The sequence below is a fragment of the Camarhynchus parvulus genome, chromosome 3, assembly GCF_901933205.1.
Source record: "Camarhynchus parvulus chromosome 3, STF_HiC, whole genome shotgun sequence".
In the NCBI taxonomy this organism is placed as follows: Eukaryota; Metazoa; Chordata; class Aves; order Passeriformes; family Thraupidae; genus Camarhynchus; species Camarhynchus parvulus.
The window spans coordinates 35,149,155-35,161,430 of NC_044573.1; the positions used below are offsets into that span (position 1 = coordinate 35,149,155).

At 38.9% G+C, this 12,276-nt stretch overlaps 1 protein-coding gene across 4 annotated transcripts in view; it reads left to right on the forward strand.

Moving 5' to 3' along the window:
- Positions 1-2,507, forward strand: part of CDC42EP3 (CDC42 effector protein 3) — a 33,694-nt gene extending 31,187 nt beyond the window's left edge. For all 4 annotated transcript variants that reach the window (XM_030946398.1, XM_030946396.1, XM_030946397.1 and 1 more), the window contains one exon: positions 48-2,507. In XM_030946398.1, the coding sequence (XP_030802258.1) occupies positions 324-1,085 (762 nt within the window). In that variant the 5' untranslated portion in view covers positions 48-323 and the 3' untranslated portion in view covers positions 1,086-2,507. The remainder of the gene's footprint in view (positions 1-47) is intronic.
- Positions 2,508-12,276: the final 9,769 nt, after the last annotated feature.

Here is a 12,276-nt window from a genome sequence, read left to right on the forward strand (position 1 = left end):
ACCATGAAAAATAAATTAATGATAACCTTATTTTGTATCCCATGCAGGTTTTCTCAAGTTGAGGAAGTAGCAGGGCATTTGGTTGGTACCTGACCCCAAAACCTGTGCTCTACCTTGCTAAGAGCTGATGTGGGAGACGTTTACCTTCACATACTCCACAGTTCTCTGCATCAGAAGAATAAGAGTTTGTGCGCAAGAGTGGTTCAAGATGACGATGTAACATTGCTAACACTGAAGGTCTCCTGAGAAGAACTGGCTTTGTAAGAGGCTTCTCCTTCCCTTTTGTTTTTTTTAAACTACTTCTCTCAGAAACTACAAGCAAGATGCCAGCCAAGACACCCATCTACTTGAAAGCTGCTAACAATAAGAAAGGGAAGAAATTCAAATTAAGGGATATCTTATCTCCTGATATGATCAGTCCTCCACTTGGAGATTTTCGTCACACCATACACATTGGAAAAGAGGGACAGCATGATGTTTTCGGAGACATCTCATTTTTGCAGGGCAACTATGAGCTGTTGCCTGGAAATGAAGGTGAAACCAGAGTTAGCCAGTCTGGTATCCACAATGAATTCTTAAGGGCAAACAGCACTTCTGAATCCATGTTTACAGAAACTCCATCGCCAGTGCTCAAAAATGCTATTTCCCTTCCTGCCATTGGGGGTTCTCAAGCCCTTACACTGCCTTTATTGTCACCAGTGACATTTAATTCAAAGCAAGAATCCATCAGGTCATCCAGAAATCCTAGGCTTAGCTGTGAGCCAGTAATAGAAGAAAAACTGCAGGAGAGAGGTAAAGAGATGGAGGATGAAGAAACATACAAAGATGACATATGGGGACAAAATGGTTCTTCTTCACATTTTACTAACGGTAGCGACAGTCACTCATCCAGCTTTTCTGAACGATGCACGGATTGGCAAACAGTGGATTTACTGGATGACAGTCGGCTTTCATGTGAACTAACCAAGACTAAGTCCGAAGAATCCCTTTCAGATCTTGCAGGCTCTCTTCTCTCATTACAACTTGACTTGGGGCCCTCACTTTTGGATGAGGTGCTCAATGTAATGGACAAGAATAAATCTTAGAACTGGTACTCCCTTGCTTCTTTATAAGTGATTCACTTGAAAACAAATAAAATACCACAGTTCAAAAGCAGATGCTTAAAAATCAGCTGTATTTGCGGTTGTATGATGAATTTTCTAAAAATATTCTTAAAATACTATTTTTTTACCTGTTGTTTTTCACGATTTTTATTACACTAAATTCTCATATCAGGAAGGTAAATTTTAATAATCAGTTTGAGCAAATACAAAATGTTTTTAAGTACCAGTATTAATGATCAGAAACTTAAGAAACAGTGTTTGAGGATGATACTGATTGTGACATTTGCTTAGTTCACTTCTACAGGCTTCTGAATATGTGAGAATCTCTTAATGTCAGAAAGGAGAATGATACTAATTATTCACTTTTATAAGTTATTATAATATCACTTTACATGTAGGCCTCTTTCTAGAACCTTGTGTTTGAGGGTTTTATAGTGTTTTTCTTCATTTTCCATAGTATCATTTCTGTTATAAATTCACCATAACTACTTTCTTGGTCTTATACTACAGCTCTGAATTCAGTTGTGAACAGTTTGAAGGCTTTTTTGGCTTGAATAACCTGGTCCAGAGTCTCAGCTGCTTTAAATGAGTATGCACAAATTTACACAGGTTGAGGCTTGGGCCTGACATTGTATATGAAATGTTATGTTGTAAACAGGTGACACATGCAAGATATTATAGTTAAATTATTTTAAAAGTTGAAATATATTTTCTGTGTGCATATTGGCTTTATACTGCAGAGCCTACACATACAGTATCTCATCAAAATACTTGCTTGGCATTATTGGTGCTCTTCTGAAAATTGTATATTTGTGTGTTTGAAGAGAAATATGTATTAATAGTCCTTGCTTTTTTCTTCATTTACTTCCACAACATGCTTAAACTTGCAAGTGGTTATTTTACTTTTTGAAGAAGGCACTGGTTATTCACAATGCTAGTGATGTGTGCAGCAGCAGCCAATGTTTGCAAAATGTGGATCCTTCAATACAGTACCTACATGGATTGCATAAATACCTTGTGCAATACAATAAAAACCCCTTTAAATTCCTATGTCTCTGTGATTCACTACACAGCCTCACCAAAACACAAAGTTTTGTTTTCTGCTGTAAGGAAACAGACTAGTTGCAGAAATATGAGACCAACGGGCAAATCAATTCTAACTTAATTCAGCTGATTTCTCCAGTTTAGTCCCTGAGGTTTTAAGGGCAAACTCCAAGCAGATAGGACCCTCTGGAATATATATACTGATTTAAAGTAGTGGGAGATAAGAGAGTAATACTTTGGGCCCAGTGAAGGTAGTGGCAGAGTTCCAGTAGCTTTCACTGAAATCTTTAGTTAAAATCCCAACACAGTTTGTAGACTGTTCTTCATTAGATAACTTTATTTATCTGTATCTTCCTATAAGAACATGTACCTCATGGATTATTTAGTACATACTATTTATCCTTAAAATTTCTAGGGGATCAATGCCAAATAATAATGTTCCTTCAGCATGGTTTAGGAACACAATCTTAACCCCTGTTAAACAGATCTGCTGTTGTAGCTGCATGTCTCATTAATGCACAGTCTCCCCCATATTATTCCTATAAGTGAGGAAATGAGATGTAGAATGCCCAGGAACTGTTTATTTTTAAGATAATGTTTAATTGCCTTTAACTTCATATTCTCTGTGTAAGCCTGTATCAAATTTCCCATGTATTCATAATCCAAGAAGAATGGTGGTGACTGTGGTGCTTTTTCTGTTTTAGAAAGCAGATTCAAAGCTCTTCTTGGCCACGTTTCTTATGAGACCTGGGGATTTAGAACCTAAGGAGAATTTAGGCCAAAACTTTCACTGGAAAAATCTGTCACTCATTAGCATAGGGGAAGTTTAGGTGAAATAGGGAATGAGACATTTTCTGTGTAAACCAGCTTCAAATACCATGATTAGAACATTAAAGTATTTGCTGAATGGAAAGTCATTATCTTTTAGGGCTTTCCAAGAAAGTATTCTCTAGAAAGCAAAACCAGATTATATTAGCAGCTGTTGCAGTCATGTAATTTTTGCTCTGTCCTGTTTTATACTTTATTTCCTGGCTTAGCCTGCTGAAAAGTGTCCCACTATTGCAGGATTTTTTGGTCTGTATTATCCTTTCTATGTCATTGCTCTTCTAAATTTGTAAATCCTTAAGTCTTGTGATGAGGGTGGGTGGTCTGAACTAAAATAATAGCCATTGCTCCAGGCAAAAAACCTACTGTGTTGTGGAGGAGAACCTTTCCTCACATCAAGAACAGGACCTTTGTGCTGGCAAAGCAGATTGCATATTTCTTTAAAGCTTTCTTGTTACTTCCCTAAGAAGCTGGATCCCTGAATTGTTCAGACCTCCTCAGTTTTACATGTAAAGACCTAGAAGATGCAAAGTCAAAATGTGCCCAGCTCCTGTTCTTATATGGTCTTCTGTAAAATACTGCTTTGTGTAATCTGATCTGGCATCTCATCTGTCAAAACCTAAATTTGTCAGATCAAAATCTAAATTCCAAAAAAAATTAAAGGTTCTGCCCTCCTGAAGCCTCAATATAGTTCTTAACTGAAATGAGACTTTCAAGTAGGAGCTACATGTCAGTTTTCTGAATATCCTGCTGCAAATTGGCCTTGTGGTTATTGCATCAATTGGATATAAATATATCTATTTATGTATCTATATATATGTATACAGGGAGAAAGAGAGAGATCTCCAAGTTGCCTTGCTATTGCATCAATTTTCTGTGTCCATGGGAAAAGTGTGCTAACGTTACCACTCCACAGAAAGTTCCACAGATGCTTCACAAAGCCTTCTGTTATGTCAGAAAGCTCTTTCCCATCGCTTCTAACTGCAGATGTACAGTGGAGGCCTTGAGATGTAATCTAAAGGTGCCAAAGAAGAAAGCAGAGGCATATGCCTGCTTCCTACATAGGTATTTGCCAAGTTTCACATCTGTGTAGTCCTACAAGCTGAGCTATACACGATACAATAGAAAAATGTACCTGAAAGTCCAATAATCACTCAATTCAAGAGCCTTGGAACTCCTGTCCCTGTTCCCTAGCCAGCCTGAGGTGATCAGTATTGGGCTGAGGGTGTCAGTGGGAGGTAGAGAGCTGGTAAAATGCTGGGAAGTACACAGCCTCACATGGATATCTATCAGTTTCTAAGAAGGACCAAATCCAGACACTGAGAAGCAAAACAAGTCTCAACTGAAGGATGGAAAAGGGTTTGACAAGGAGGCTAGCAGAAAGCCTGAACTTGAATTAATTCTCTTGAAACTTCAATGTACTGAAGGTATCTATCTCATTTCAACTGATTACCCACAACAGTACAGAGTGTGTACAGGACAGCACCATCTGGATTTGCTGCCAAATAGGTGTAAATAACTGTATGTAGGGAGAAAATCTAGAAAAATAAACCCGAAGGCTGTCACAAACAAGTCAAAACCTTGTTTAAGGATGATTTTACTTTTCCATGCTTTTTCCTTTTTGCATTTTTTGGTGTTAACAAGGAGGCTAGTTAAGAAGGTTAGAGCCTGAAGGATGTTACCTGATTTGTGTAGGAAATTCTCAACAACAGGAACAGAATATGGCCAAGTTTCAGGAAAGCATGGGAGATACTAGCTCAATTTTTTTTCCTTCTTGCTAAAATTAGTGAGAGAAGAGACAGTTAGGGTGTCTGCCTTTTTGAAGATGTCATTCATGACCAGAATCAGAAGCAGCTGAGATGTCTAATGTAAATAAGGTCTCGTGAGACCAAATAAAGTTTGAACGATGCAAGAAGCTAAGAGACAGGGTGGACTTCATTCCAAGGAGAGAAAGAAACCATTGCTGTACATTTAATAAATTAGTGACCCAGCTGGTCTGCTTGCATCTATTTGCTTTTCCCTATAAATACAAAGTATGGCAATACATCTGTTTCCTACAACACTTTCATTTTATGTGTTTTTAATGAGGTTTCCTGACTCCAAATATGAGACTGGATCCATCACTAACTGCCTCTCTCTAATTAGCGTTTTACAAGTGCTAGAAAATCAAGGAAGTACCTAATGCTTTCTGTTTACTTTTGAATGTTGTAAGTTGTTTTCTCCCCTATAACAGTTATAAATGGACTGATTGTCTCCTAGTATAAATTAACATTGCTCCAATAAAATCACAGATTCAGATTTATACCAGGGTATTCCCAGAGAGAAATAAATTTCCCAGAATATTTACAGCAGAGATAATGTTTTTTTTCATGGGCGCCTTGTAGTATGACCCTACACATTGTTCAAGCTATTTATCTTCCTCATTGACTAATATATTTCTAGTTTGTGATCAGAGAAACTAGGACTTCAGGTTTCTGGGTGGGTGACTTCTAGCCTGTACTGTTTCCTTTGCTTCTTAAGATAATCACACATCTAGAAATTTTTCTTCTGTTAGAACCTCCTACACGGTGAAACATGAGCCATGGCAGGGGTGGAGACCAGACATCTGTGGGGCGGGGACTGAAGGCCCTGGGCTGAGATGAAATGGGCCTCCTGAGCCAGTGGATGGGTGGGATCTGACTTAAGGACCCTGACATCCTCTGGCAGAATTTCGCGGGTAATCCTTTTGATCCGGAGATAAAGTTTAATTTTATCTTCAGTGAGTCATAGTCACAAAAGCCATCTGACACACAATTAGATTTTGGTTCAGTACAAATGAAAGAGCCTTGGGCCATTTGCTGGTTGCTATGTAGGATAACCATCAGTCAAAAAAAAGTCTTTTGAGCCTTTTGCTCACTTAGCAAATTGCCATTGCTATTCCAGAGCACCGTTCTGCCCTACTAAAAATGCTGCAGCTTTAACAGACAAACCGCTAGATGATAATGCTACTCAAGAAGAAAGTTGCATCCGCATACTGGAAAGGTAAAATTCACACCAACTTAGATACCTACCATATGTCACCACTTAGCCAAGTAGATTTTTTACCAGTCCCTTGTGGCATCCTTCAGCTCTAAGTGCTTTGAGGTCACAGTCCCCAGATATTCCCCAGATATTACACTATAAGATGGTCTCATGCACTTGTGAAAGGCCAGTGGGCCTGGACCTTTCCTTGCTTTTTTGCCAGACTTCTCCATCTGTACTGTCAGCTTGGTTGCACCTAATGAAAGTAAGGCCCAGACCCAACCTAGAGCCACAACCAGCCAGAGTGGGAACTGCTCACCATCATTTGGTCCTCAGGAGCAATCTGTTAGAATATCAGCTGGAATCAGCTAGATCAGTGGGGACTTGTGGGAGGAGACACCAGGGATGAGCCCATCATTTGGAATGGGAAGAACAATGCCATCTATTGTGCCAAGCACATATCCTGAGGATCTAGACCCAATAAGAGCCAGGACAAGTCCTTCAAGATTCACTCTCAGAAAAGTCATCTTTCTTGAGCTTGGAGGAGATGGTCCTTGAAAATAAAACCTCTCTCCTGGATGCCTCTTCTCTCCTAAATTGTATCCCCCGGGCTTCTTCTGAGCATATCCCTGACAGGTTAGAGTCTACTCTTCTGAAGTCTAGGGTTGTGATTTTGCTTTTGCCTGTCTCTCTCCTCTCAAGATCCAGAATTTAACCATCTCTCTTTATGCACTACAAGCAAGGCTGTCCCCTAATCTTCAAATCCCCAACAGGCTGTGATCCACATGGACTAAAAATGCATTCTATATAGGATGAGCTCTAGGTTACTCATTAGCTGCCTACAGATACAGTCCACAGTTAAAAAGGAAAACGTATGTTAAGAATAACGTTATGAAACGTGCTCACTGTCACTATGTTTAGACAATTGGAAGGAAAAAACATTTCCATAACTGAAAACGTTTATGCCAGGCTCCTTAGAAACCAGTCTAAAAGCAGTATCAAAATAAAAGAAATAATTTTAAATGCTTGGAGTCCCAACCAGATATCTCTAACATCTACTTTATAATGTAATAACTGGATGGTTTGTTTCCCAATATTTATTCTCACAGAGTGCTGCCCAGTACTTTCAACTTCTGAGTGATACTGTAGCATGTTATCATTGTCTCTCAGGGCTTCCACCTATTTGTTTTTGCTGAAGCACTGTGCTGCAGTACAGAAGAATTTCTGGGGATATATTCACTGTTTCTCCACTGTTTCTCCTTAATTTCTACTACATTTCATGCGGTGGAAAAATTGTGGGAATATATTTAATCATAATATTTCTATTTCCTCTCCTGGCAGATGCACATATCTGCAGTTCATGGTTCATGTACTTATGGTTAATCATCAAATATTTTCTAAATTTGGAAAAGCTTTACGTCATCTGCTATGTCGTCCAAACTGCTCTGACTAGAAAAATGCAGATGGAGAGAGCAAATTAACAAATCGACTGTAAAAGATGGCCTTCTGCACCCACAGGGTTGTAAGAGCTGGTGTTGCATTTGACATATGAAATTATTTGAATATAAGCCTCAAATATGCTAAATTTCAGCTGGGGTTCTATAGTAAGTCCTATACCCTGTGGCAGAGTTGCGGTGGTCCCAGCCACACTAAAGAAGTGCATACTGAAGAACACTGTTTCTCATACTGACAGTAATGTGCTTTCCAGCACTTTTCCAGCACACTGATAGTTGTGAGTGCACTGGCACAGTGAAGGGAATCTCCAATGGCACTGCAGGCCAGTGGAAAGAACAAAGGAAAAGAGGAAGATTTCTCTGACTACAGCATTAACCTGAACTTCTAGACTCTAGACTCTCTTGGCTCTAGCACAGACTTGGTCTGTGCCATGAATCTGGGCTAATGAATCTCTCAGCTGAGACTGACATAACTAGAATAAGAAAGATAACACTGTTCTTCTAACTGGGTGAAATTCTGTCACATTAGGTGAAAATATTTGCAGGTAAAATGTTTGGAGGGCAATGCTTAGCCTAAGAGCATTAGCTGGGGTTGCTAAGCAGCACTGCTATATGGAACTGCAGTGCTTTACTAGACTATACACAAGATGGTATTATAAATACCTATGTTTAACAGACTGTATACGATTTCAATGATAAACACCTTAAATTCATATTTTCTCTTAACTCCCATGAAAAACTGTACCATTTAAAGTAAAAAAAATCTAGGCTTTGCTCTCAGTTGTAACAACAATCATAAGGCAATATGATTACATAACTTGGGAAAGAGGGCAAAATAAGATAATCATGGCTTCAGTAAATCTAATAGTCAAGAATTACAAGCAAGGCATTTAACTTATTTGTTTGACTATTATTGTTTGTCTTTTTGGAACTGTGGTGGGGAACTAGGACTATCCCATCCTATGTATGGATAGCAGTTAGAATAACCTGGCTGTCATCACAGTTCAAGAAATAATACAGCACATGGCCAGCAACAGAGAGGATATTCACTGCACCATGACGCCTTAGCAGAGGTCAGATTTGTGCAGAATCAGTTAAGTGTGAACAGGTGTTATCAGACCACCATGAAATGGCTCTCTGGTTAAGTTGTTCTAAGTGAGGCATGGGACACTCTACCCTAGTGGTATTTGTAATCCCAAAGTATCCTGGAGCCACAGAGTATCTGACACTATTCCTAAAACAAGCCAGCAAGAGAGAGACATCCTTCTTTACTGCTGCATCATGAAAAATATTTGTCTTGTCAGTATTGTTGATTGCTCCCAGATGTGGGAGCAACCAGAAGGTATTCTCCTTTCCTACAGTTATTGAATGAAAAGAGGAAAACTGTAAGTAGTTTGCATGTGGGGTGGCATCCTTCCGCCAAATCATTTCATCAGGATGAGAGGCAGTCATATAGAAAGGGGATTACTTTGCACTTCACGCAACAAAGAATTGGATCTGACATAGCTATCCTATAACTTGTAGGAGGCTGTGACATTGCTAATGAAGTCTCAGTGTCCTTAACCAACTTAAAACCCCATAGGCTTTTCCACTAACTTTAGAAATTTGTTCAGACTGTAGGCATTGAGCAACAGAGGCAGTGCACATGGAAGTTAAGAGCCCTCAGTGGAACAGCATCACAACAAAGCTAAAACATGCCAAGCTCTCCTCTGCCACATATGTTTGATTTCTTCCACTGAAAACTGAGCATAGGAATGGAAGATGAATGTCAGCTCTGATTTCAAGCAGGATGCTGCACGGTCATACCCCATAGACAGAAGCCCCAGAGCACACAAGTTTGTGCACAGCCCTAAAGCTTTCCCTTGCTGGAATTGTGGGCTTTGCCTCTTTTGCCATGCACTTTGTGAAGTGTTTCAGATGAAAGTGTGCCCACTGTGCCTTGCTTTCTGTGAAACTACACACTTTCCCATTCGTAGGGCTCCTCTTGTAGTTCTAAAAATGGAATATTAAATGGATTTTAAAATGTCCCCTCTTCACTGTGAACTTGTATTTACGAGGCGCCTTCAGAAAGCTCCCTTACTACAATAAATTGCAGCCATTTAGCCCTTGGCGTGTTGGAAGATGCATCATGCCAGTGGGCAGATCTGAGAAAAGATCATGAATTAGTCTGACCCCCTGGATAATGCAGCCTTTCCTGGTATAGAATAAAATCCAACGTGTAACATCATATTCGTTTTAAGACATAAGTATGCACTCTGACACAAATAAACCAACATTGCTAATGCTTTAGGGTTTCTAAGAGCTTTTATATTTTTGTTCCCAAAGAACAGAATCCTGTGTAGATTCTCTCATGTCCTTTTATAATACACCCTTTTCTGCATTGGGAGAGTATAGGCACACTGGAAGGGTCTCTCTCTGTTGTCTAGCTGCTTATTTTCACTCTGACTGAAACAAGCCAATGTTTCTAAAAGTACTCCAGGATCCCATACATATATGAATCCATACTGAGATTTCCAAATTGCATTTCTTTAGAAAGTCAGGCTAATTGTGTACTGTGTTGCAACCCACACAAAAGTCTAGGAATTCAGGCAAAGTGAAAATTGATGCTGATCTTCACTTACTGTTTTGATATTCAGATGTGTGCTAAGTGCAAATAAATTAAAATACTAGAGAGTCCAATTTTGGACTGCTTGTTCATTGTTTCTTAACACATCTTTTAATCTGCTGTGGACAATTCTATCTCTTCCTTTTTTGGAAATGTCTCAAAGAGGTAATTTAAACTATCTCATAAAAAGTTCATCACTGTCAGGCACAGATATGTGCAATTGGGCTTGTGCATGGCTATTTTTTGGATTCTGTGAACTATTTCCTTTTAGGGGTAAATCTGTTGGGATGGCAGACTTCCAATAGTCTTCATTCAAGGGAGGTGAACATATACATTTATTGGCATTCTATACCTGCTTGTTCCATTATACCTTCTACCAGCATTACATTTATATTACAATTTTATTAATTGATAAGTCCCAGCTTTTCAGGTCAGCCAGCTTTGTTCATTTTTGTATGCAAAACATCTGCACATGAAGGAGTCAAAGTAGGGAAGACATCCAATCTGAAATATTGAACTTAGGCATTTTCTTTCTGAAGCTCACCCAATAATCAATTCAAGCACATCTCCTGATTAAATCTACATTTATTTGGCGTGTGCTTTCCTGTCCACTTAGGGTCTCCTAGTTACAAATGTGCAAATGGTGTAGGAGAGTTAAAAAAGATAAGAAGCTTTTTTCACATTTAGAAAGCTGTGTTACTGGGAAACATCCTTAGACATTCTAACTGAATAAAGCAAGAGTTCATAACTTAAGCTGCCAAAGAACACTTTGAAAAGCAAAATATGGCATAGTTTTGCTAGATTTCCTTCTCTCCACAATGTAAGATGTTGTTTTAAATAGCATTTCACATGCATTCTGTAAAACTCAGTGATGTCCAGACTTGATAAAGATAAGGAAAAAAAGAAACAATTAAATATATCAAATTCATCCATAAAGCTGCAAAAATTTACACTTGTGACATATTCTCACAGTACCAGTTAGGCTTGAAGAAATTAGGATTTCTCTACTGTATGTGAATATGTTTGACAAACTGAAAACTGTAGACATGGCCTCAGGATAAGCTACGTCCATGGTACTCTGTGAATTTTCTTTTGACTATCTGTGAACTCATTTTTACAGTGAAATTGCATTTACCTCCTGTGAAATGAAGGAAGAATTCACTTTTCAATATATATTATCTATATGTCTGAGGAACTGTCAGAATGCAATCAGAAATAGAGCTCTCTGTGGGAAGCCATATGAGCCTATAATGCTCCAGTGATTCCGGGTTTGCCCCCTTCCTTTCTCCTCCAGTTCCCTGTATCAAGGCCACAGCAAAGGGCTAAGCATGTATGTCTTCTGGCTACCACCCTTTGAGCAGTCTAGAGCACAAGGAATGGTTGTAGAAATGAACGCTGAGTTGAGAAATCTTCACAGAATTCACAGTTATATTTCCAGTAATACATAGGTGGCTTTTGAAGCTTCCCATTTGGCCCAGTTTAGACTATGGATCTGAAATTTAACCTTGACATGATCCTACTCTGGAGTAACATCATTCAGCATACCTCAGAAAGAATCAGGTATCTCTTGAATGCATAGATAATCACCACTTGTTTTCTCTGGTAACTTATTCCTCATGTTTGTCTTGGGGAAATTTCAAGCTGATCTCATAAGTCTTCATAATCTCATCCATTTATAGGATTGTTTTCCCCTTCTCTTCTATGCACTGCTGGATCCAACTGGCCCAAATCCTTTCTACAGTAAGAGGTTTACACCAGAGATAATTTTTTAATTGTGTTGTATAAATACATAGTTGAGATCTTTGGGTAAGATTACCCGCTAGCTGAATACACTGAAAGAGAACAACTGATATTTTTACTGTCTGCCTACAATCACTTACTGTACCAGATGAATAGTTTCTTCTTTCTGATCAGACAAAATATAACAAGGAATTTAAAACCAGCAAATCTCAACCTGAACATAAAGAGATGTGGCTCTAATGTTTTGTTTCTGTACATTTAAGATTCGTGAAGAGCCGGTCATTTTAAGAAAAGCGACATATCCAAGCAAGGCCTCACTCTGCTGCATGGAAATGTGGCAGACACCTCTGGATCAGCAACAGGACAGGACAAAGACTTTATCTTTAAAGACCATTTTCATCTGTTCTAACTCGAGGGCTGGAAGGAATTTCATCAATAGCATGAGAATACTAGGCCATGAGAGAAGCCTAGATAGAGTCTCTGGGTGTAGAAAAACAGAATGAGT